We start from the raw sequence: 26,798 nt of genomic DNA on the forward strand, positions 1-26,798 counted from the left end.
CAAATTGATGTTATTAGTCTATGCCCATCTTAATAAGTTTTTTTAAAAAGCTTTTTTTTTTTTTTTTAGTAAAATAAAATAAAAAAAAAATCACCCTGAGATTCCGTTCTTAGAACAGTTCCTAGAAGCACAAACTGTCTCAGGGTTTCAGAAGAAACTATTTGAAGACCACACATGCGTTCCGCCCTCAGTCTTGTGTAGCCTTTGCTTGTCAGAGTTCTTCCAGAATCAAGTCCCGCCCCCGGCCCCTCAACCCCCCCCAACCCCCTGCCGTTATTACTTTCTCGCTCAGCGATTTCTTACTCGTGCTGAGGAAATCTCAGCGGGCGCGGCAGCAGGGCAAGAGCCGTTCCTCGGAGGCCGAGATTGCAAAAATTCACATTCTGCAGTTAAATGTCATCTGGAAGTTTGAGAATCAATTACGGTGGAAAGCAACTCTCTCTGGGTTGGCCGAGTTTCTGTAAACACTTGACGAAGCCGAGACTGCAATTAACCTTGGAGGAACCTTTTTTTCTTTTCCGGAAAGAAAAACAATGGAGCAGCTGTGAGATATAATATAATTTCAGTATTTTGGGGGAAAGCCAGTAACACTGAGAAGTGGATGAAAGAAATGAAACTTCAGGTCTGAGGTAAGCGCTGGGGGGGATTTGTTGGTTTCTGTTTGTATTTATATTTTATATGTGTATGTATAAATGTATAATGTATCTTACTGTATTATGTAGTATTGTATTATATCAGTAAATAAAGTTGATAAATAAAATGTGAGGAAAGTGAAACTTTCACATTAATCACAGGTTTTACATCAGAAAAAATGCTTCATTTATACATTCAGACTTTTTAACAAAACACGGGAGAGAATGAAGCAACTCCACTCTTGAAAGGACATGTCTATTTACTAACTGCACGATTGTGGAGAGCAACTTTTCCTTTGTGGAAAGTTCAAGGTTTTTTGTTTTTTTTTTCCAACTGAAGCCTTTTTGTCTTCATCTTTATTTCTGTGGATAAAAGCTAATCGTGTAAAAGCCGCTCTTGAAGTCATAAACACAACACCTCCGTTGAGTTTGCATAAGAATATGAGGAGAATTGTAAGCAAACTTTTGAAAGTTTCCTCAAAGAAAAAAACAAAAAAGAGAAATGTTCAGCAGGTCAGCTGGAATTGGCCGACGCTGCATCTTTAAAAAGCCATGATGGTCTCATGCAGCTCATACCTTGCCTTAGGTGAACGTTAGACCTCACATGAAGTCCTGATAGCAGCTAGTAATAGAAACCTCCAACCTCCAAAGACATGTACCTGCCTGTGTTTTCACGTGTTGAGCTTTTGCCAGGTTGGTGTAATCAGCACCGAGACACATTCATGAGTTTTTTTTTTTATCTATTTGTCTATTTTAATTGCAACAGCAATGTCTTATTTTGCTGGGAGCAACATGGTGTCACACACCTCCAATGTGTCTTAACTAACGGTGGAAGTAACCTTTTGCAAGGGACCTTTCGCCGAGGTAAACACTGGGGGCAAACAGCGCTGCAGGCAGCATGCCACGGGCAAATAGCGCCGTTGTTAGCCGCGCGGAATAGCAAAGACGGCACCGCCGCCAGACGGGGGCCACTGTGACATTTGCGGACACGTTTACATCTGACCGCATGGCGCCGAGGCTGAGCGGCTGATTAGCTGGGGAACCTGCAGGGTTTGTTGGGTTTTGTGCTCTTCTCGAGGTGGAAGACAGGACATGTGTTACCCGTGGCCAGGCAAGAGAGAGAGACCTCGGCAGGCAAGCTAATAAGAAGACTGAGGCTGAGTCCGAAAGCATCCCTTACGATCAATATAGGGGACACATCATTTTGCAATGGTATCCAAATCCTGAGCAAACACGGTTATTCACTATAAAGTATGACATCGAACTTTGTTGAAAGGCGGTTTTCATATTACCAAAACACCGCTAATTCAACAGGCTACTGCTAACTGGTGTCCGCGTACATTTAACAGCACATGACCTTAAGCAATACAAAGAGACAGCGGATGGTGACATTTTCGCAGCCTCTTACCGTTCACCTGAAGAGTGTGCGTCTGAAAGAGCTTCTCGTAGCCGTCAGCGTGGCAGGTGTAGTTGCCCATGTGGGTCGTCGTCACCTTGGTGATGTACAGCGAGCCGTCGTCTCCAAAGTCCTGGCAGAGGGAACGGAAAATATAAAGGGGCAGGGTGGACGGCGAAGAAAGAGACAGAGAGAGACTCTTAGTAACGGAAGACACATCAGGAGGAGCCTAAAGCAAAATGAAAAAATGTTTCAATGGCGGCGCACAAAAAGGCTGCGGCGACGCGGAGAAGACAAACACGTTTCATCGTGTAGGCAGATGAGAGACACAGTGAAAAAAATAGAAAAAAAATATGTGGAGCGCCGTTCGATCAATCCCAGTCAAGAGTTAGAGACGCGCGGAGGGACATGGCCGAGCGCCCAGTGTCAGAATCCCAGCAGGCGAGAAAAAACGTTTTACGATTCAACTCATTTTTTTTTTTTTCACCCGCCAATTTCGGGAGAGAGGACGCGACGGGAAGCGACAGAGATTTGAATGGATGGGTGTGGAAACTGCGCACAGGGAGCCGATGGAGACATGTTTCTGTCGCCATAAAGGCCTTAAGATGAGCGATGACACGCCGCACCAACACAAAGCACGCCGCGCCGGCGGTGAAAGATGGAGGGGAAGTGCACGTCGCGCCCATGCTGCGCTCGCGCACGCACACGCACACACACACACACCACGTGCAGACAGAACAGGCGCGTGCAGGTGAAGCACAGACGCCACACAACAAATGAGTGCGGAGCCCCCAGAGCTAATGAGGCTGTCCGAGCGGCGCCTGCCCGCGACAAAGAGCCCGTGTCTCTGCATTGTGGCAGCAAATGTCAGCGTGAAAGCAGACAGGATGTTGGTTTGTGTTTGTTTGTTTTTGCTGCTTGAATCACCGCAGTTGTAATTTACCCTCAAATTGTGAACACGTTGCAAAAATAAGAGATTTTTTTTCAGAAAAACTGCAATTTCAAGTGTGGAGAAAAACATGAAAAAAAAATACAAATTGCAAAAGTCTGTTCAAATTTGATTGGCAAATTTTAGAAAAAGAAAAAAAACCTGAAGAACAAGTTTCCAAAAGTCTATATTTTCCAGCTTTGCAATGGTAATTCTCTTAAAATTGTATATTGTATCTATATGATTTCTTTTTCTAATCTCGCTCAGTCATAAGATCCAAGTTTTCACATTTTTTTTTTTTCTTTTTTTTCTTCAATACATGGATTTGACGTGCAATTGAGGTTTACTCGCAATGCATTCTGGGTCACATATGAGCGAGTGGGCACACCTTGACTCACTGTAACACGACACAGGGATTTGTTATATTGTCTGTCAGTGCAAAGACACAGACACGCATATATTCAAATGGATATGTTTTGTTTTTTTTTTTCCGAGCTACATGGCAGCAATGAATAATTTCTCGCAGCTTTGACTTTTAGCTCCATTCAAATGCAGCGCATTCAGGAAGGAACGTGCTCCAGCAATCAAGCCTGATTATTGCCAGCTGACTTGATGAAGGTCATGTGCCAAGACGTGTTCAAACCTGCCAGGCGTCGCATTTAAAAAGAATAAATAGAGAGAAAAAAAATCCCCATCCCCATATCTTTAAGTGGGTTGAACTTTTGCCCTCCTCAGCGAGTCTGACCCCTCCTGACCCGCAACTGAGAACAGCTTCCTTGAAGACGACGAGAGACTCGTCGCCACTTGGAAGTTAGAAAAGTTCATAATAGCAAAGGTGTCAGTACTCATTAAAAAGTCTTTTGCATTTTAGACACAAATGAACTTTTTTCCCTCCGTGGAGGAGGAGGATCTGCAGCCGTGTTTAGCATTGAGGGTGATGGGCTACATGCAACGTTGTTACGTGGTTTAATTACAAATTAAATATAAAATGTGTAATTAAATGACAGTAGCTTATGGAATTATTGTTTAAATTACAACTAACATTTTATTTTATTTATCTATTTATTTTTTTAAAGGCTGAGCTATATGTCTGATAATTTTCCTTTTGTTACTTTGCATGGTTTTCTCTCACACTGGCTTGGCACAGCCTCCGTCTTTTTCTTTTTCCCTCCACAGACCAAAGTTTAATTGGTTCTCCTGTCAAGTGCAGAATTGCAGCGCCCCCTACCACTCGCCTACCAGTTGAATTGTCTCTCTGGAGTGTAGCCTAAGTGATTTTCGCAGCTGCAGCGACAACACTGTCGATTAAGAACACATTACAGAGCCAGAGGCATCGACTATAGTTTGCGCAGAAAAGGGCGCAAATATAATTGTCCAAGGCAACAACTGTTTGCCTTGCCGTCAAGATGCTGTCGATGTTCAAGCTGAACCTCAAGACACACGTGACGCTCACATCTGTGTTGAGCGTTGCTGGAAACTCAACGCTGTCACGTCCAAACAGTTTATTTATTAAACATTTATTAAATATTTAAGAAAAGTCATCAAATATAATAAGTGACATTACTTTGATAGAGTCATTGAAATAGTTACGATACAATTACGTTTTCGATAGAGTAACTTGCAATTGTAACCAATTACATTTGCAAAGTAATCTTTCAACACCCTCGGTGTCGACAGGCTCTCAGTGTTTGTTGTTAGCTCGTCCTATGGTTTGCAGCGATCGTAACCTCGGAGTGTGGCGCCGCACAATATGAGGAGAGGGAAATCGATGGCGCGTTCCGCCATCCCTCTACCCCCAACCTCCTTGGGCTGGGAGCACATTGTGTCACCTCCTCAAATGAGAAATGAATGGGGGCAGAAATGAAACTCAGAGGAGCGGAACGAGCCGCAGCGCGGCCTGTCGTCAGCCGCCACCCTCGGCGGCACCGGCCCGCGTCTGACTGGACAAGGACAGGTAGAGGTGGATTTACAAATAGGCCGCAGCCCTCAAGAAAGCATAATTAATAAAGCTGCCGGTGCTCCGCTCACCTCTGGAAGGACAGCAAAGAGCCGCCTCATTGGCTGGCTAACCTGCAGCGGCGAGGCTTGGAGGAAAAACAGGTCTGATGATCTCAAGAAGTTCTGGAGCTGAGCCACCTGACACAGGCTGCCGTGGATGAGATAATGTTTCCAGATGGCAGCACAACCAGAATGCCATTCCAAGTTGTGTTTTAAATAAAAAAGACAACCAATATGTTGAGGATCTATAACGGTGTTGTCAATTTATCTTAGCGTCAAAAGTGCCCCAATGGCGTTTTGGTCATAGAGTTGTGGGGAGCGATAACTATCCCATCATCCTTTGCACTCGGCTTGCAAACACAGTTCTACCGTAGCCGAGGCCAGAAGTGTGAAGAGTAATAAAGTTTGTGAAATTGTTTTTTCACATCAAAAAATGAGAAAGGGGAAAAGGTTACGGATGAAAATACAAAACAAAACCAAAAAAAAAACAACCAATATACGCAGACTACCGGATTAGAGTCCACACCTTCTGCACTTCTGGGAAAATCATATAAAGTTCAAAATCCACTCGGATTAATAAACACTGGTTGCACTTTTTTTTTTTTTTTTATCTCTTTAAATTATGACAATAACTACAGCATTAAATTACCATACCACGATTTTGATATTGCTGCATCACTATTATGCTGAATGTGTGTGTGTGTGTGTGTGTGTGTGTGTGTGTGTGTGTGTGGTGAAGATGGCTGACTACCTCTGTATTCATAAATGGATCAAAAAAAGAAAACACCCGTAATATATTCATCCCCAGTGTGCAATAGAGAATGAATATTGATATTCATACAACAGCAGCTGCACTTTATTCATGATGCTGCTGTAAAATACATACACTGTTTAATACATTTCACATTGTGGCTTTTGTATAGACAGCCGCTTGTGCCGTTGCTATTATGTTTTCACCGCTGTGACTTTTGGATCGACTGTTTGTTTGGATCATAATGTCTCGTTATGATGTTATTTAGCGCCAAATGAGGCACACTTCCAGCGCTCTCAATTACCAAGGTTGTGGTCGCTGGTGCAGTTTGTTTCACTTGGCTGTAATTAAATGGGTAGTTTGATTTGCATCTTTGTAAAGGAATTTCGAGCCATGGAGGCTAACTGGGTGAGAGGTGGACAAAAAAAAGTTGTATTAGGTCTTTTACGAGAATTGTTGACACATAAATGTAAGAGAGACATAAAATCTCCCATCATCCTTTTCTTTATCAGACTAGTTGACTGACTGGACTTCTATCTAAATAATACAGTTGCAGGATTCAGTGCATTTAAGCCACAGCATTTGATTGGAAGTTCATTAGCTTTGTGGGCTTTTTGTGATCAAGACACGTGAATGAATACTTAGAGTAAACAAAACAAAACGAAAAAAAAAAAGCAACAGCAAAAATTTGCCTTACCTGTGACCGGATCTGTTGGTGAGAAAAACAAACAACAACAAAACAAAACAGGTCAAACAATGGGAAGTTTAGTTCAATAAATTCATGAGAGCAGCAGCATGCTGTGCAGTCGACCGGACAGGACAGGTCACAGCGTTGCTGTCAAACAGCAGATACAACATCGCAGGAAAAGTAGAGCACATTGTCCGTCCAACAGCGTATCGACGAGTGCAGCCGCTGCTTTGGAACAGGAGCTGGGTTACTGGAGGGAGGTCAATAACTACAGAACCCAGTTATCGACCAACGCCTCCAAACTGGAATGTTGTTGCACCCAATAAAAACGTTGTGGTACCAAATGTCCGACCAGACAATAGAGAAAGGGCGATGCAACGAGTGAGGGGGTTCTGCTGGGATTTCAGAGGCAAACGTCTGTTCAGTTTGGCATCTCTTCTGTCATATTCGGTACGTTGAACTCATTGAAAAGCAGGGAACAAGTCTGAACTGGCGGGACGTCCCTGGAAAATTAATTGTTTGAATTGTCGCAGCAGCAAGTTGCTCCAAAAACTTTTCGGTGTCAGCCGCTGTCGCCGATGGCCAGTGTCATCCTCCAGACAGCAGCAAGGCTCGTGGACGCAAACTGCATCACGGGTCAGAGAGGAGATTAGCAAAACTGCATCCAGATAATAATAATGATGATGCCATCCAATGGAATCGGTTTAATGTTACTTATGTGAAATCTGCTAAACGAAAAAGAAAAGAAAATATGAAATATAATCAAGGTTTGGAGAACTGGGCACTGAATCATCACGGAAGACAAAAGAACGGTCTATAAGATAAGAAAAGAAGAAAGATTGAGGCCAGATTGCACCTCCCATCCATTCCCACTGAAGCTGCAGGCTTCAAAAGACATTTTGTGTTGCTCGGTAGTCCTACTTTGTTTTGTTCTTTTACAAAGATAACATAGAAAGACTTTTTTTTTTTTTTTTTAAATGGTTGAAATATTTTGCACCAAAGTGAATTTACAAACTCCTCAAGACTGAAATGTAGAAATGTAGAAATGTAGAATATGTTGCTGTGCCAAAAAAAGAAAGCGACTTTTATTCAAAAGTGTCACTCTGCGAGAATAAGAAAACTATTTCTGGGACGACTTATCCCCAAACGGCCGAATGGAACGCACGCCAGGCGCCAGTGTCTCCTGGCTCGGCCACTCCGCCAGGGCTGACAGCTTTGGATGCCGACGACGACGACGACGACGATGATGATGATGATGATGATGATGATGATGATGATGATGATGATGATGATGATGATGATGATGATGATGATGATGATGATGATGATGATGATGATGACGCAATAGCCGGCAACTGTCAACTTCACGGAATTACAGTAAGCTGCTTTGTCGGAAATTTGGAGAGGCTCTGTTGAACTGCAGGATCCGGGCGAACCACCGGGATTAATGCAAGATTTACAAAGTCTGGATGTCGATGGAGCGTCTGCAATAACACCGTGCGGGACGGGGGGGCGGGAGGGGCCTGCGAGTCAGAGAACCTCGGCGCTAATTAAAGCTGGCGGTGGATCCTCGCAAATATTACCAGTCGCAATTATACAGGAATTATCTGCGAGGCAGGTTTCCCTCAATGACTTTGAGGACGCCAGGTGCGGATGGAACGCCGTTCCGCTCTCGGGAAGGTACGGCGATGATTGACGGGAAGTCAGAGAGCCAAAAATAAATCGGGATTAAGCCGCCGTTGGAGGGCTGCCGTCGCACCGTCTCTCTCAGCTTCTCTCAGCCGCCTTTCACAATGTTTTTCCCTGATAGGCTGCGAGGAGCTGGTGCTGATTGGCTCGCCCGTGGCGATGCATGCTCTGTGCTTCTCTGGGGGGGTGGGGGGGTGGGGGGGGGGTTCACGTGTGCGCTGGGAGAAGTTGCAAACTCGAAATGCTCTGTTCCAAAGGAAAAAAGAAAAAAAAAAAACATCTGATCTGACAACCGTGCACCTCCGGGGGTCAAAGTAGAGCGAGTTGTCGGAGTCTCGAGAGACACGTTAATCCCTGCAGAGGAGCTCCGTCTCACTTCCCAGCTGCCCCGGCGTCAACCCCAGCACGTTCAGTGTCCCGCAGAGACGACGCTACATGTAATCTTATGCACAAACACAATATTAAGGTCCAGGCGGAGGGCACCGCAGTGATTCAGCAAGAATTAAAATGCAAAGTGTTTTTGGCGTCACTCTTTCTTCTCCGCCCTGCGATGTACAACTCGGCCTTCCAGCTCTGTGAAGTGAAATTAAACGTTGATGCCTCCTCCAGGAGCACAACGCCTGCAAAGCACAACAGGGCAACTCTTGATTGATTATCAGCGAAGCTTCTCCGAGATCTAGTGACTGAATTAAAAGAGGAGACCACTAAAATGGATTGAGTGTGCACTAAATGGCAAAAAAAACAAAAAACAGGCGACAACGGCACAAAGCCAGATATTTTCAATGCGGTACTGATGGAATTTGATAAGTCATGTCTGTGGTGATCCAGCAGCAGCTAATGAACCTTGAAAAGCAGCCTAGTTATTGAGATTCCTTGAGTATGAACTCAAAGATCAACCAGAAAAAAAAAAAAGTTCCAATTAAGAGCATCCCCCCCCCCCCCCCCCCCCCATCCCCCCACCCCCCCAGACATTCTTGTGAGTCGTTTCAGGAAAAAGAGGAAGGAAGTGGTAGCCAGGGTTCAGGAAGCTGCTGCTCGATGGTTCAGTTCAGTGTTGCCCCCTCTTTTTTCTCAAGTGGCTGCAGAGAAATCCAAACATGGCAGAGTAAAGTTTCACTTTTATTACCTCCCAAGTTTTTATGTTTTTGAAGCGCCCTCTCCTTTAAACTTCGTCTCTGGGCTCCTTTCCAAGTGGATGGCTTTAAAAAATACATCAGATTTGGAAAAAGTGCCACTTAAAAAAAAAATGAAAACAACAAACAACACATCTGTCGAGTTAAGTTTGACACAGAAAGTCTCGTGTCCCCACATCCCATAATTGGGTTGAGTCTCAAAACACCGAGTGGAGGCATAAATAAATGAGTGACGATCAAAGGTTTGGACAAAGGGAACGATTGTTGTCATTCCATTTAGTTTTTGTGCAAAACTGACTTAAATCCCAAATGAAGGTTCAATTCAATCGAGTCCTTGAGCACTTCGACTCTTCTGGAGAAACTTTTGCACTGTGGCCTTCACTCAAACTCAACTTTTTTTTTTTCCTTAAGCTGATAAAGTATGTCACACTTGTCACACTTGCAGACAGCTTTACATTATGGGCGCGTTAAGTCCCGGCTGTGTTTCAGGAGGGATGACAGAAGGAGGCCGTCAACGCTCGTCCGTGTCTGATAAGCTGCGGCTGGCGCTGCTCATTCAACAACACCAGGCCTTCAGCAGCAGGAGCCGTCGGCTCAGGGGTGACATTTGAAATGGAAATGCACCAGTGCAGGATCTGATTTGGGCTCTGGAAGGTCACACCTTCTTTGGAGCACTGATCTGCTCTGTATTCCCACCCAGTAAAGAAGAAGATTCCTTTCTTTTCTTTCATGTGCAGGTCAGAAATTTCAGATTCAGCCCTGTAGGGAAAATGATCCCAGTTAAAAATAAATTCAAGGTAGCGCCCACCTCACTGAACTTCACACCTTCGCACCTTTCCTCATGGAATACCCACATTCACCAACACAAACACTAACTTTCTGCAATATAGTTAAAATGGACATAAAACACTATTGCTCATGACTTAAAGGTTTAGTGTGTTACATTTGACCAAATTTATGATTTTCATATTGATAAAAGCTGAATATAGTGATCAAAATAAGTCAATACAAGTGTATACTCGCAGTACAATAAAAGTCATTTGGATTTCCTACCTTCTTATTTATATATAAGAGTATCCACAGAGCAAGCTCCCAGATAGCTGCCATCTTGCACCGCCATATTATAAGGAAGCCCGGTGTGGACAATCCAGCTGCCTGACAGTGTGTTTCTTATTCAGGGTGAGTGCTGGCATCCTCAAATAAACCAATGAAGAAGATGTTGGACGAGGTATCCAGCTTTGTGTGTGCAGGCCACCGTAGTTCACTAGCAAGCTTAGGAGAGGTAGTTTGAGCAAATGATCGCTGCATTCTAAAATATGACCGCCACACAGCAGAATTTTACACACTGTACCTTTAAACATTGTGAATAGGGACAATAGACAGAAAACAAAAATCTTACCATGTGTTCTGAGAATCACATTTCACCGACCACCGGGGGCAGCGCGCTAGTTTTAGTGCCAGTCGACGCCGCCAGGGATGACTGCCGACAGCTGGGAGCCTCTTACTCATTTTAAGGGTCATCAACGTTTAATGTTACATTAGTGGCTTCTCCCCTTATCTGCTGTGACAGTGTTGACTTAATTATGCATGGCGCTATCACGCCCATCTTGCTCAATGCTGCTTAGAGAGCGGCTGAGCACCGCGTCAGCGGACTCTCTGCTCGCCAGACGGTTGCATTTACTCTCTGCGCTCTTTCGCCTGAGCGTGAAAGTAGGTCCTTCCTCTCGGGCCCAAGCTCTTTTCCATATCCTCCTTTATCTCCTTCCTCCGTCTGAAAATCCCCGTCCCTCCCAGCAGTCTCTAAACACAGGCCGCGCAAGGCGAAGTGACACCGTGGATTACTGTCAGAGCCACCGTACAAAGCCAGCGCCGCCGCCGCCGCGCGCCGCCGCTTCGGTGAAATGTGCTGACGGTCCCTGCCGCCGCCAAAAACGGAAGAAGTTGAAATCCGACAAGAGGGGAAGGAAGAAAGGCGGCAAATCGTTGGATATTGCAAAAAAAGAAGAGAAAGAAGAAGAGAAAAATGCCGCCGATGGGCATTAATGATGCTTCACAACCTGACAGTGCGACAATTAGACTAACTAGCTAGCTGCTGGCTTCTCACTGTAAACAGCGAATCGGAGTGAGCGACGAGCGGCCGGCTCTTACGTTGATGTCCTCCAGGTTCAGGGAGTTCAGGTACTGGCGGTTCCTCTTCCACAGGATGGGCGGCCGGCTCTCCCCCATGATGCCGCAGGTCAGCACGGCGCTCTGGCCGACCGTCACCGTGGTCACGCTCAGCTTTTGGTCGTCGGGGAGGGACAGCATGTACACGTCTGTCGGGGCAGTGGGAGGGGAGATTAAAAAAAAAAAAAAAAAAAAGGTCACAGCATTAAAAGGAGAAGGTACGACAACAACAAGCAACAACTGTCTCTATATCAAACAACTTGATTTTTTACAGAGATTCAATTTGTGCATGTACAGTGTGTAAAAAAAATACTCTCTACTCTCTCTAAAGCCGTTTTAGTCTCGAGTAGGAAGAAAACCACAAGAAAACAATAGTTATTACATTAGCCGTAATCAAAGCATTTTTCAGAAGTATTTTCAACCTCCCCACCCTCCTCCCCCAACTATGCCTGGAAACAAGAATAGAAAGTCGGAGTCGGGGCTGGGAGTGCACAGGGACAGAAGACAATTTGCAAGTGACGGGTTGAAATGAAATGGAATGTTCTACAAAAACTTGGCATCATTCATTGTGTGTGTGTGTGTGTGTGGGGGTGGGGGGTGGTAACAACCAACACACACACACACACACACACACACACACACACACACACACACACACACACACACAAAGAAGAGATTTTCAGATTTGGAAACATTTTTCCCCAGCCTTGTTTGCGCAGCCTGCGGTTTGTCCGCCGCCTTTGTGCGTGCGTCCAGTGTTTGGAAGAGACAAAGGGACACAGATCGCCTGTGCCCACCCGCTCCTCGGCGGGGTTACGTAAGACGGCCTGTGAGAGGACGCTTTTTAATCTGTCCCCGGGGTAATGAGCAAATGCGGCGAAAAAGGAAGCAGACACTCAATTTGTTCTGCTCCCGAGGGCATGAAATACAAAACCTGATGAAAGAGCAGGTCCGGCAGACAGCGTCGGCCAAGGGAGAGTCGGGGCGAGCGCACCTCCAATTACAGTACGACTCTGAAGGCCCCCTACTCTGAAGGCCCCTTAACCCTTTCCGCTCGTCTGCCGCTTCTCTCCGTCAGTCACAGCCGAGCCGCGAGGCAACGCAGGCTTCCTTTCGGTGGGAAGCACACGGCTAATACTTCTAATCTACCGCTTGGCCCAATGAAACCCTGCTTAAGCTGGTGGAAATCTCTGTCAGGATTACACTAAAATAAGAGGATTAATAAAGAGCCGTTTCTTCTCCAGTCCAGTGTTACCTCAAGTTTAGATTATAATGTCATCGGAGAAGGGATTCCTGTCTGCAGTAGCAGGGTTGAAGTGTGTCTGTGGTGAGGTAAAAGATCCAGAAACTCAGTGTAGATGCTCTGATTCTGAACGTGTTTATGAGGGTCAGTTGCAATAAGCAATCAGATCTCAAGTCTGCGATGCGAAGGCCAGCGAGCAGGCTTTACACCGGACATTGATGTCAGTAATGATGGTATTATGAGGCGTATCGATTTAGGTAGGACTGTGTTCTATTCATTGTTTTTCTGAGACAGGAGCTGTCCTGTCGGTTGCAGAACTGTCAGTGCTACATTTGACTAAAGCCTCCATCATCAAAAAATACATTTCCAACACCAGGTTTTGGCCGACATGCATATTTCTGAGTAAAATCACAGCTAATACGATCATGTAATGCAGTGCAACGGCCTGACCTAAAAAACCATGTAAATCCAAACACCTCCAAGACACTCTGTCAGAGATTTAATGTTGCCTGGCTATTGCATCACACTGTGCAACAGGTGATATTTTTGTGCCATGTCCACTGCCATGTGTGTATCTTTGCAACCATTTGATATATTGGTAGTAATTCTGTTTTTTTTTTTTGGCTTCCGGAGAAACACGCTGCTGTTGGACTCGACCGTTTCCCTTCAGATTTCACCTGAGGCAAAACAATTATGTTGATACTGTGTCAGAACAAGGTGTTTCTGTTATTATGCGTCCTAAATCTGTTTCTTTTTCACACACACACACACACACACATTCACACAGAGGAGAGAGGGGAGGGAAGAAGGAAAGAAGATAGGAGAAAACTTTCCTTAATGAGGCAATCGGTCTTTCATTTCAGAGAGGCAAACATCAACGCAATCATTCATTAGTCAGACTCTTCCACTGGTCGGCAATAAAAAATAAAAAATAAAAGTCTTGGGAGATTCATCCTTTTATGATCATAACCCACAACTTCACCTGCCAGAAGGAGAAAAGCATTTTCATTTTTTTGTGGCAAGGAAAAGTATAAATAGCAACATTAAGAGGCGGACACATTTCCCTTGTGGACACGGCTTTGTGGAACGGTGCCGATCACGCTGCGGTTTTGTCAGCGGTGCAATAAAGATATGAAAACGGCAATCTGCGGGAGGATATGCGAGAGCATGGAGGTCGGCGAGGGAGAAGAGGAAGAAATTGCTTGGAAGAATTGAAGAGTGTCTGGGAACAAATTGTGCGTTATTACATTATGAGGCAACTTTAAATCAAACAAGATTCATATATGCATCCTCTCCCACTATATTCATATATATTAACATACAGTCAGATATATGTCTGCATTGCTATCTATTCAAAAGCAAATTGTGATTTATGAGAAAAAAATACTCATGATGTGAAAAAAAGATGCAAAAAACTTTATTTTCTGCCAGTCAGTGACAGATAAATCCAGGATGGTTCTTCCACTTTCCCACACTAATAAGAGCACAGCTGCAGCCACTCGGCGCTGCCGGTGTCAAGATGGTAGCAGGTGGATACACTGACAAAAATCTCCCCACAATAACGTCCTCCCCAGCCGTTCCATTACCGCCGCCTTGTATCTTAATGCCTCGGAAATGCGCCGGGAGCCACAAACTCGATTTGCCACTGATCCTACGGCGGGAGCAGAGACGTGTGAAGTTCTGGGGAGAATTTTAAAGTGGCCAGACTGGACAGGCAGGTAGAGCAAGGCGGACAGACGGATGGACCCGGGCATCATAGCAGATGGTGGAAAAGGCGGTAAGTAAAGCTGTGATAACTGATCTTCCGGGCGAAAACCCCTCAGATGGAAGTTCGGGCTCAAACACCTTGTATCCACCAAAACTCCTCATTTAGAGGTTTACCGGAGGAGGAAGTGACCTCGGCTTCTCCTCTGGGGGCTGTTTGAGACCCCCGCGGGTGAGTCGGCCTACCGGGTTAGGAAGGATCAACCTCTGACGCCGGGCCTGTAATGACTGATTAAGGGGGCGAAAGCCAGGCTTTTTGATTTACTCTCCCCTGGTTCCCAGACGCGGGATGCTGCCGGTCAGCTCGGCGGCCGTGAGGTAAATCACCTCCAGCACCGGAGGCAGCAGGCTTGTCAGGGAAAATGGCCCGAGCGCTCTGCGGGTGAGGGTTGGGGGATGAGGGTCGTTGGGAGGGATTTGGTGCAGCATGAGGACAAATTACAGCGGGGCTGATTAGCCCACCCACCCACTCACTCCATCAGCTGTCCTGCTCCGTCACTCTCTTTCCAGGACGCTCGCCAGCTCGTGTCTCTCCTCAGCGGCTCCCTCGTCTCTCCAACACTCTGCCTTCTCCGTCTCAATGATGTTCAGTTTTACTAGGGCTGAGCGGTTACGCCCCTCAGAGACACACAGACACCCACACAACTCTGCCCTTATTGCTTTGTGTGAGGCATTTTGAGGCAGAGATGAAAGTTGCGTTCCTTGAATGCGAAGAATTCGTCGCCCAAGACTGAGATTAAGACGGGGGGGTGGGCGTTGGGGGGGTGGAGCCGGGAGGGGGACATAATATGCATTCAGCAAACATTCTCCGGTGGTAGACGGTTGAGTTGATCTGCTGGGCAAACTTACTCCCAGAGCAAGAAGAACGTTGAGACGATTGGTGGGCTTGAACAAATGGGATTTTTGATGGAGAGAAAATCCCTGGGATTTATACAACGCTTCCATCTGGAGAGAGAGCTTTGACAAGAGTTTGAGCAAGGCAAAACCTGGAAGGCCACTGAAAGGGAAAAAATGAGGTCATATCTGGAATTTTACTAGGAAAATTGGCAGGTCTGGCCAAACCAGATGACTGAAATTCCTTTCCTGAGGGAAAAAAAAAAGACAATTTGACCCCTTTGGGCAAAATAAAGGATCTGGCTCTGAGTTTCTTTTTACTTTTTCAGCCAAAAAACTGAATAATTGAAGGGAGTTCTTCACCAGTGCCTTGAAACATAAAATGTGTTATTTCAGGAATGTTTCCTCAATCGCTTGGAAAGCGAAGGACAAACTCCAAACTTCAACTTTGGGAAAAAAGCAGAATTATAGCTGTGAATTTTTTTTTTTTTTTTCTTTCTGATCGAATCCAACGCCATAAGGCTGATTAAAAAACCCGCTGTCTTCTGGAGCGAGTCTTTGGGATTGAAATTTGGGGAAAAAGTCGAGCTAAGAAAAAGTTCTCTTTATTTCCAGCCAGGAAACTCTGATCGCCGCATTACAAAGTCGTCTTACAGAACAGAAGTGAATCCCTGTCAAGTTTGCCTCACATTTTTAATCCGCCGCTCTCAACGCTGTTGAGTGAAGGTGATCCCCTATTTGCACTGTTCCGTCTTGCATTTCTTCCAAGCTCTTAAGGGCAACGCGGCTTAATTTGGAAGAGCGTGAAATAAGAAGTGACTGTAATATTGAGTGAAGGGGGAACGAGGGGGGAATGGAAAATGGAGGCGCGTTTCAACCAGCTCCGATAATTGTTTTGCATTCAGACTGACGGCGGGTCGTTCCGCGCTGAATATGGTGGAGGCCGCGTGTGAATGTAAAGCAGATGACAATGGTAATGGTCCTCGGCTTAATAATGCACGTACGGCCACAGCCGTTGAGGCGGTCGCGGAAGTTTTAATGCGGCATTTTATTTTAATTTATTCACGTCACATGTAAAGGCTGGTTTTGACAGACAACCACGGTTTTGACGTTTTTATTAATTCACTGGAGCTTAAATTAATCGAGCGAACCTCTTGACGACAGAAGAGAGGAAGCCGGCCTTTAAATCGCCTGTGTTTCACAAGTTCTGCTACCAGGGTTAAACCAATGGCAAGTTTTTCCCGGCCGTCAGATTCGTACCGAGTAGCGAATCGCCATCAAAGCAAACGTAAGCAACTGTCTGCGGACTTGCAAAGAGTCTCTAAGAGGTTGCGCAAGCAAAAGCAAGCTTGCACAATCCAATCATATCACGCATGAACACACTCACAGGAAACTTTACCGCTCTATAGCTCTGCTCTGGAAATAATGCAAGAAAAGAAAAAAAAAAATCAATAACCAACAAAATAAGGTTTCCCAAGAGTATCGCCATGCAACTTATTGCAATGAAATTGTTATTTTATGCTGGGGGGGGGGGGGTAAATAAATAGATTGGGCATTGCTGGTGATACTTGAGATTCTATTGATGCACATTTTAAGAATTTTCCATTAAAAAATGTATGGAAAATAAAACATTTTGAAGAAGTTTGCACTGAATGCAGACATGTTATGTGCAATATGCATTATTTCAATACCTTGCCTTGGTTCTTCATGGCCACAGCTCGCCAGCCTATGAGATGCTGCTGCAGTGTGGCCAGTTTGATGAGGGCTGGACAGCATTTTCTCATTAAAACATAGGAGCCAAAAATGGAAGGCTTCTTTTTCGACTCCTGACTGGCTTCTGTTTTGGTGTAGTTTAATTAAACAGCGCAGGGCATCATGGCTAAGCGCAGGGTCCAGCAGGTGTCAGAAAGACGCCACCTTAATGTGACAAACGTTTTGGTTTAACAGGACTCCTCCTATCAAAACCCATCCTCAAGGTCCTTTCTGTGATGAATATGTGGAAAAGTACAGCTGTTTTTGGTAAAACATTCTGTCTAAATGTCAGGTTGGTGTTCCAGTACTTGTGCATCAAAACATTTACTTTTAATTCTAGAAAGTCAGGAAAGAAAAAAAAAAACATATCCAAACAGATGTTAGCATGGGAGGCTCATTATCTCCACATCAGAAGCTTGCAATTATCTCCTCAGCATCCTCTGAAGGTAAGAACTTCAGTAAAGACGCTGTGAAACAGTCACTCGTTGCATCTTCACAATTTTAACGATCAGCGTAAATAAATTTCCGTCTGTTTGCGTTTTGCTTTCTGCTGCCCACGTGTTCAAAAAAAACCCAACTCTTTGATGTCCTTTCTAGGACTTTTCTACTCGACTAAGGATCTTTTTTCAATGCTTATTTCACATGAGATAATCATGCGCCCAGCTGGAAGTGGCCGCCCCTTCAGAATTTGCCAAAAAATCTCTCCATCTCGCTTTCAAGAGAATCGAGCGAAGCGGAGTGAAAAATCTGTTTCGAGGGGGCATCGTGTTTAACCAGAGCCAGAACAAACATCAAGACGGCCGCTGAGCATCAACAATCAGCCTTGGTGAATGCATTACTACTGGCAGAATGGCCCAAGCAGCTGGGAGCTACCCTGAGGGACATTAGTATGCAACAGAGGCTAAGAGGAGCCCTAATTGGATTAATTTTTATCACGGCTACCTTTTGGAGATATGATAATAAAAAATAAAAAAACGCAGCTGGTGAAAAATCCACCGTCCCACTGCACCGCAGTAAGTAAATCATTGAGCACTTAAGCCATAGCATGGGCGGCTGCGATTTAATGGTCCCATCATGTTTCACCCACGTACGCCTGCCTGACTTTCAGCAGTATCAGATCTGCTTGTTTTTCATTTCAACAGGGCGTTTTCAGTGTTGCGTGATGTCTGTTGCCTCGCTACTCAATGATTAACAATCGCATGTTTGCTTGTGTTGTTGCATGAACTCGAACGCATCAATCAGCTTCGCCCCAGGTAAAAACAAAGCAAAAAAGAAAAAAAAATAGAGTAACGTATTTTGGGCTGGGCTGTAGAATCTGTAGAAATGTTCAGAGGGAAAGTAACAGTTCTGACAACCAAAAGTAAACAGTGGTCCTCCGATAGACAGGGGGCAGCACCACATAACTTTATTCTTACTGTAAAAATTACCACAAGCCATTTAGTTTGACACCTTCACCGCCTGAACCTTCAAAAGTCCAAGCACAACACTGGTTAACTGACAACTCTAAATTGTGCGGGGAGTGTGGACCTTGAGTGCGGACGGCTGTTTGTCTGTCCTTGTGGCCCCGTGACGAAGCAGCCACTCCAGGTTGTAACCCCACCTCCACCCCAAGACAGCCGAGACAGGTTCAAGCAACCCCCTTCGCCCCCAAGTGCAGAAGAAGTGGCAAAAGAAAATAGATGGTTGGAGAACAGCAGCAAGCTATGTCCGCTGGTTGGAGTGAGAATGCTGCTGAAAATACCATAAAATGCCCCTTTACTCCAAGTTGGTAGTGGGTGTTGTGGAGGCTGTCCTTGAGAGAATTGTTGAGAAAATTGCCCTTTGCGCTCCAGCTAAGGGGCACTTATAATTAGCAATCCAGCAGTCTTTCTGCCAGCTTCAAACGCCTGTAATGCATTCTGGGAAAGTGAAAGTCCAACGTCGGAGACGGAAACTACAAGTTACATAAGCAAAAAGCACTCACTCCAGTAATCGACAACGTTTCTAAGACCCCACATTAACTAGGATCATCTGTGCAGGTTCCCAGTCCAGTAGACTTTTTTCTTTGCTACTTGAACCAAGTAACAGAGATTTATAAGCTTCTTCCGTCAGCAAAGTGTCAAGTTGTTTGTCGTTGGCTAACGGCTCTAACGGCCTTGAGTAAAATAACCATTAGCACTCTATCTGTCCGTGAGCCGCCCTACTGTAATTGCTCCGAACTGTGCAAGTGCACATCAGCACGCCGCAGATTGAGGCCGTTGATTTAAGTTTCCCTGCGGCTCAATCGCTCGCTCGCTCGGCAGCAGCGTGAACGCGAAGTACAAAAGCAGCCGAAGCCTCGTCAGAAAGCAAAGACCGCGTGTCTCCCTTTCTGTGTGTTCTGTCCGCAGGTGTCAGGGTTCAGATTGATCTTGGCGCCCAAAAAGCAACACGCCGGCGTGAGAAACATCGCACAGTGTGGCGCAAATAGCGTTAGCTGAGCTGAGCGTTGCCGGACAAGAACAAAGGGTGAGGGCGCACGGATAAATTTGGACATCTGACATTATACTTATCTGCGCTCTGTGATACTGTGGGTCAATTCTGCATCAGTGGTGGGCAAACATCTGGAGGGCAAAGGTCAGGACAGGGTGAGGTGCTCAGCTTGACGAAGTAAATCGAAACGGAGCACAGCGGGGAAAGTTAGCGAAATGCCTCCTAATGGTCTGTTTGTGGAAGAGAGCAGGCTGGATAAATATAACCAAGCAAAACAGAATTCTAATAATGCCAACAAGAAATAATTACTTCACTAAAGACACTGCGACTGACGAGGTCTAGCAGCTGACATTTGGTTATCGATGGGACAAAAGCTGATGTGGAAGTGAGGAGGAGAAGCGGAAAGCGGGCAGTCGGCTGAGAGTGAACAAATCATTTTCCACTGACTTTCTTTTCTTTCTTGGGTGAATCGAGTTGCCACGAGCACTCAGAGGCTTTGCAGAGATAAGCCAGGATTGAGTTCCTCTCGCAGGAAGGATGACAAAGAGAACCGAGAAGGAAATCATCCCAAGTTTGATGAAGGAGATGCAGCTCCTGCATATTTCTACTGTGTTATTATTAGAATGGTGTCATAAAAATGAAAAAAATCTAAATAAAAATAATAAATCTATATAAAATCTATATAAGGATAATTCACAAAGTTGACAGGTTCGCTTCAAGCGACTGTGCGCAGTTTAGCTAGCAATGGGCTAACGAGGTCCAATGAGGGCAGACTCGACTTTAGCTATGCCGTGTTTAACGATGTACCATATGTGGTTCTACTACATGTCTGTCCTTTGAGTGTGTATTGAAAATGTTCATACTTGACACTTGACTCGGGGGGCCGCTGGGCTTTGAATGTCGCACAAAGGAGCATCAAAAGATTTCTACCGCCATCACATATGGAGGCTGTGAGGAGGTGTGAAGTGGAATGTGCAGAGCAATGTCCCCAAAGTTTTTGTTGTTCTTCTTCCTTTCCCCAAGGTACATTTTCTGCAGAAACATTCAGGCAGGGCACTTGCAGGCATTCATTTACACTGATGGGTGTGGAGCAGCAGGTCTTAGAACGCATTAAACAGGGGGACTCAAACTAATTATGTCAAATTGCTCGGTGTTCAGGCCGGGCATCTTGCGGTCGCCGGGCGAAAACTTTAGAAAGCACAACGGCCACGTGTCTCCTCTGTGTGCGGCTCCTTTTTAAAGAGCCTTCCAGGCTGCAGCAGATGCTAATTTTTAGTTCCCTAACGAGGCTAAACAGAATCAAATATGGCCGATTTCACTAATAAGCGGAGGGAAGAACAATTTTACGCTGTCAAAACTTCTTGGAAATATTACTTGTGCCGCTGAAAACAGTGACCCTTCACCGAGTTCACATCGCAGGGATGACAGATGCCGGCTGCTCTGCTGCAGATGATGGAGCTCCATCACTGCTGGCACTCAACACAGCGCGCAACACAAAAGTGGTATCAACTATCTTTGCTTTTGCCTAGTGCACGGCTACCGAGAGGGAAAAGTAGTTCGGACATTAAAAAAAAATTTAAAAAATAATGTGCTTTTGAGTGCTATTTCTTTTTTTTTCTTTTTACAACATCCTCTCTGAACTAACGATGCACCTCTGCTTCAACCCTTAAGTGCACAGAATGTTTTTTCAGACCTCGCAGCCAGATGGAGCGTTGAGATGCAGATGCATGGAATACATTTCACATCTCTATCTTCAACCACACGCGATGCAAGACTGTTTAAAATTCTTTACTGTCTGTCAAGCCAGATGGTAGCAGCACAGGGTTTCTTTCTGTCTTTCTTTCTCTTTTAATGAGGAAACATGCCCTCAATGGAAGTGACGTCGCTGCAGCTCATCTTGACTCTTTATGCCACAGCTGCACCCTGGTCACAGTTCTCACCCTCTTCTGCTACATGCAATGTTGATTGGTCCCATAAATGCAATGCCAGTTAAGGCAGAAGACTATCAATCGATAAACTTTGTTTTCATTTATAAAGAGCTTTTATACATTCAGAGGTGTTTTAGAATCGATCAAAGGGAAGAAAAATGATCTTTGCCATCTATTTGGAATCTATCTTTGCGGAGCCCCTTTAAACTGAGGCGTATCCTCGACAATGTAGCGATGTGACGCGGTGATTTACACGTTTTTCCTCAGCGTGAGTCAATAAAGGTTGCACCTCTGATGAATAGCAGAGGCTTTTAAAGCATTTACAGCGACTTGTGACGGCTGCGTCTCAGCGGGGATTAATGTTTCCTATGGATCCACCGTCCCGCCGCTGCGAGACCAACAACTAACGACGCATCTCTTCGCGGAATCTCCGGCGTCTGCCATGAGTGAAAGTGTCGGCCGGTGGCAACTAAGCCGCGTTAACGCTGAGACGCACAATCGGTCAACTTTGCCAGCGCAGTCGCAGAGCTATTTAGCACTATAAATATTATGATTATTAATGAGCCTCAAGTATAGTCTTTGCTGACTGGTGATAAAGGGCATTAAAGACTATTATGTTTGTTTACGCGTGAAGCGCCGCTCAATAAAGCGTAAACTATGATCACAAAATCAAGCTAAAAAATGTCACATGAGCGATTCATCACAATTGCGTTTCTACGCTGCTGATGGAGGTATATTAAACACAGCGCTCTGTAGTGTGTGTGCATGCACATAAGTCAGTGGCCCGCCCTCCTTTAGTGTGTCGTAAAAACTCTCTCACACACACTCACAGGCACACACTAAAAGTTAATGACACTTTATGATAGATTACACCTTATCTGTTTATCCGCGACGCACCGGGCCATCGCTCACCAAATTACCGGGCGATGGCGAGCGGCTGACTATCAGCAGCGTGGCAGGCATCATTTATATCTGTAACATCGCCTAATTAAAAGACATCGCTTCTGCCAGACACCTTCCTCACTGCGAGCGCGGGCAAATTGATTCTCAACGCCCCCCCGCTCACCACCCTCAGCCCCCTTTGACTTGCGTGCGCAGAGGAGGGATGAATAATGCATGCACATTAAAGTCTTATCTCCCGTCCCGACAAACAATGTTGCCACGCTTTTGAATATTCGGCACAAGGTGCGCCCGGCCTCCTTATTAGCCGGGTCGTTGGGCAGGTGCTGTTTTCACGGCCGGTCGTCGGGAGTTTACGTCGCTGCCTGGACAGCAAGTCACCGTAACCCCTGGACGCACCGGATCAAGCCATTCACTTTGTGGCAGCCGCTCACTTTACGACGGCGCTCAAGTTGTTCGAATGGATTTTTTAAAATGTATTTTTTTATATTTTTGCAATTTCAGATTTGCCTTTTAAGGCTGCACTGACTTCCTCCAGGGGTCAAAAAAATGATTTAACACATAAACAGATAAATAAAAACACACAATACCATTCAAAAGTTTGGGGTCAAAGGCTTATTTCTGCAATGTACTCCATTCCAATATTCCAATATTCTGAAATAATGATCTTGATTGCTCTGTGATCATCAGGAGTGTGTGGAATTCAGTCAAGATGTGCTGAACAAGTACGGTAACTATTCAGTGTTTAATGAAAACCATTTGCAATGATGGTTCAGCACACACAACTGAGTGTGATCATAAAACAAAGCTTTGTTTTAGCATTTTAAAGCATTCAACTTCTATAACAATGGCCTCATATTGCACACTTGATATTCATTGGATGAAATCACATCCAATTAGACATTCAAAGGAAACAACTGCCAAAGCCATCTCATACAGTATGTGTTCAGCACATCCTGACTGATTTTCGTGCGCTGGTATCGTTCTCAGAGAATTCCAGTAGATTATTCTCTGAAGCTGGTTGTAATGGAGCTCAATGCAGAAATGAGTCTGTGACCCCAAGCTTTTGAAAAGTAGTGTGTGTGCATACATGCACACACACATACATACATACATACATACATACATATCCTGGGTTGGAAAAAGCTCAGGCGAGTTATTATCAATTGCTATAATTGCATTATACGAACAGCTGTGCAACTGGACCATCTTATTAACAAAAAAATGTCACCGCATAGCTGTTTAATATTTTTATGTGGGAGAACAGCGACGGCTGTAAAACTGATTGGCCATGCTCAGTAAATCTGATCGAGCTCTGTGTGTGTGTGTGTGTGTGTGTCTGCGTCTGTGCGTTTTCAACTCGATCTAATAACGTCATAAAAAGCAATGCATTCTCAATTAGCATCCATCCCTAATGTGAAACACACAGCCGACGCGAGGCGATAACTGGGATTTGCTCTGGCTGCACACCGACCGATGAACGATAAGGTGCTGCAACAGGACTTTTTTTTTTCTTTCGCTTTACCTCCACCCCTCACCTCCCCCAACATCCTCCCGTAATTCATCAATTTATTCTGGCATGCAGCCAATACCGGCTTCGTGCGCGCAGGGTTTTTTTTTCCTTCCCTCCCCTCAGCGTTTAATTACAGAGAAAGGAAAAATCAAGGGACTTTTCTCAAACTGCTCCCTTCACCCTCTCCCTCTTCACTTCCACTCTGTTTGCACGTCCTCGCTGAGGACGAGCCACATTAAATGCCATTCCACAGCAATTAGATTATGAGTGGAAGTGGCTTGTGAAACCCTCCCACAGCGAGTCTGCGACGGCTTCACTTACACGAAGCGACACGCTGAGCGGTCGCACATATAAGACTCTGGGGGCGCAAAGCAGAACCTCTGTTCAAATGTCAGTGACAGACAGTTGCATTGAATTCCAAGTGAGTTTTTTTTTATATATATATATATATAAACAGTGGATGTGGATGTTTTTATTTTTTGTTCTTTGGAATGTGAGAAAAACAAATACAAACTCTGTGACCTCACGCTGCATCCTTCAGGTTTCCATCCCGCAGCCTCCATTAGAAGGTGTCACCACTGAGGTCGTTTCTCAACCAATCAGGTTCCCCTTTTCTGCTGCGACCGACGCGGGTGGCGACGGCTGCATGCCATTTACAACCTCCATCTACTTAGAAGGAAATGAAACACGTGGGAGGCAACTGCGAGTCAAGTGGCCGTGGATATTTGGTCGTGTTTCACTGGAGCTGGCCGAGCAGGAATGGTTACTGAGGCGGAGGCCGGTGCCACAGTTATTATCCGTAAAAGAGCATGATTGCACTCGCTGACCACTCCAGCACTCTCACGGAAGACCTCGCACTTAAAATTCGCTCCTGCGTCAGTCGGAAGAATTTTGCTGAACGAAAGTCAGGCTGCTGCATATCAGACTGACTGATGCACTTTTATGTTTTCGACAACACAGTCAGTTTCTCTGAATAACTGATTGTTTCTGGCTGGAGGCTAGTTAAAGGTAGCGCTGTACAGCTGCTGCGGCTAACACAACCACTCAAGCAGATACAAAGCCTTGAGCGCCTGGCCAATCCCGATTGATCCTTTCCAGGGACGTCAATCGATTATCGATGAATTGCTGTTAAGAATGTCCCCCATTACATTAAACATTTAACAACTGATTGAGAATCCAGCGGTTGCTCTGTGTTGCGTCAATGGGAGGTTAATCATACCCGGACATTAAATCTTTTCTTTCCAGTTGCATTTTGTTGAATTAGCTGTTGCAAACTCAGCACAGAATTTCTGCTGTGATGAAGCCGAGCAGTTTTTATTTGGCTCAGGTTCGATTTTCGTCACAGCATCTGCAGAGTGTCAGCCAATCCACACATTGCGTCACTTGGTCACATACTGCCGACTCAACTCACGGCTGCGTCGCCTATTGTGATACGTTGACAATTTACATCGGACAAACTTTTTTGTTTCGGTCACTGGGCACCCGGTAAGTTATCTCCTCCTCACATGGGGCACAACATTACACAAGAACCTCCTCATGTCGTCCACCTCACACCTAAACTCCATTCACAACCATTGTGATATAATTCCTGTTAAAATTCCTTCCAAACTCTCTGACGTTCTTTATATCTGCTGGAAATGGAGGATGATTCCATCGCTGTGACTGCTGGCAGCCTGTGGTTAGATTCAAGCGGTTTTCATGCTGCTCTAATGACGCAAAATTGCATGGCGGCCGATCTGAATAGTTTTGATGCGAAATAAATTGTCCACAAAGATCCGCACTATCGTTTTCATTTAGTCGTGACGCATCCACCTGGTGTGCAATTGCCTCGACAAACATGAGCTGCGTGAGTTTATGGACAAGCCCAATACAAGTTCCCAACTTCTCATTTCATATCTGACTCACTGTCCATCCCTCACACCAAGATGCCATTGCCTGGATCTCAAATGGCAACATAGATATGTGATTGGGGAATATAATGTTTCTTTTGAATTTTGTTAATTACAAAAAGATGTATGTTAGATTTTACTGAGATAAATTGAGCTTATCAGAGAAACCTTTGCTTATCAATCACTTGATGATTGATCGAGATGTTTATCAACTATCAACAACCAGTTGATGCGGTCATCGATAATTGACATCCTTTGTACATTCGAATATGACGGACAAGATGGAGCTTTGCCCAATCAGTTTACAGGTTCCTGCTTCCACAACTGGTCCCCTTGGTCTATAAAAGATGGACGCGTCAGATGAATCCAGTGGATTGAAGAAATATCTGTAATGTGCAATTTGGTACTTTCCTACTGCGCCTAAGGTTGGAAATCCTGTTAATTTCTCTTTAAAATAGTGCTGCATTTGCCCCACAATACTGTGGAATGAGCTGCGGAGCTGAGCTATTCCAAATCTTCTCCACCAATGCCAAACATCCTCTTTTGGTTGAACATTTACGCCTACTTTACAGGACCGATCAGACAAGAACGGGACAATATGACACAAAACAAACAGACAGAATTAAACAAAAATAAAACAACTGGCATCGGGGTCGTGGTATGAAGTGTTGAGCAGGTTTCTTGAGTGATGTTAAAATATACAAGTATAAACAGCAACAAGATGAACAATGTAAAGCAGTGTATGAGGAGGTCAGCTCTGGATAAACAGCAGAAATGGAGACCAGATGTTGTAATCGGTGATGTTGTCGTTTCCAGTATACAAATGTTCATCTTTACAGTCGAGTAAAGTTTTCTTTGTTTGTGTTTTTGTTGCCGAGATGAGGAGAAATGTCTGTAGTTCAAACATCCTATTTTTCCAAAGGTACAAGATTTAATGGCAAGAAACAAGAAAGAGAAAAAGTTTATTTTCTATCGTGTTTTGAAAAAAAAAAGTATTTTTGCGAGTGGTGACTTTAACGTCCTTGCCTGATGACTTCTACAATAAGCCGCGTTCTTTCTGACGACTGCCAGACAATCAAGAACACACACGAAGAAAAGAACTCCTTCACACCTTTCTCTTGATTGCGACTCCAGTTTGCTGGA

At 44.9% G+C, this 26,798-nt stretch overlaps 1 protein-coding gene across 2 annotated transcripts in view; it reads right to left on the reverse strand.

Moving 5' to 3' along the window:
* The window catches only part of fstl5 (follistatin-like 5), a 155,062-nt gene that overhangs the window by 38,472 nt on the left and 89,792 nt on the right, over positions 1-26,798 (reverse strand). For both annotated transcript variants that reach the window (XM_076048217.1, XM_076048216.1), the window contains exons 7-8: positions 11,364-11,530; positions 2,041-2,161 (exon numbers count right to left, since the gene is read on the reverse strand). In XM_076048217.1, the coding sequence (XP_075904332.1) occupies positions 2,041-2,161; positions 11,364-11,530 (288 nt within the window). The remainder of the gene's footprint in view (positions 1-2,040; positions 2,162-11,363; positions 11,531-26,798) is intronic.

Source organism: Nelusetta ayraudi, unplaced genomic scaffold, assembly GCF_046127955.1.
Source record: "Nelusetta ayraudi isolate G7.1 ecotype Tasmania unplaced genomic scaffold, CSIRO-AGI_Nayr_v1 ptg000097l, whole genome shotgun sequence".
Taxonomy (NCBI): domain Eukaryota; kingdom Metazoa; phylum Chordata; class Actinopteri; order Tetraodontiformes; family Monacanthidae; genus Nelusetta; species Nelusetta ayraudi.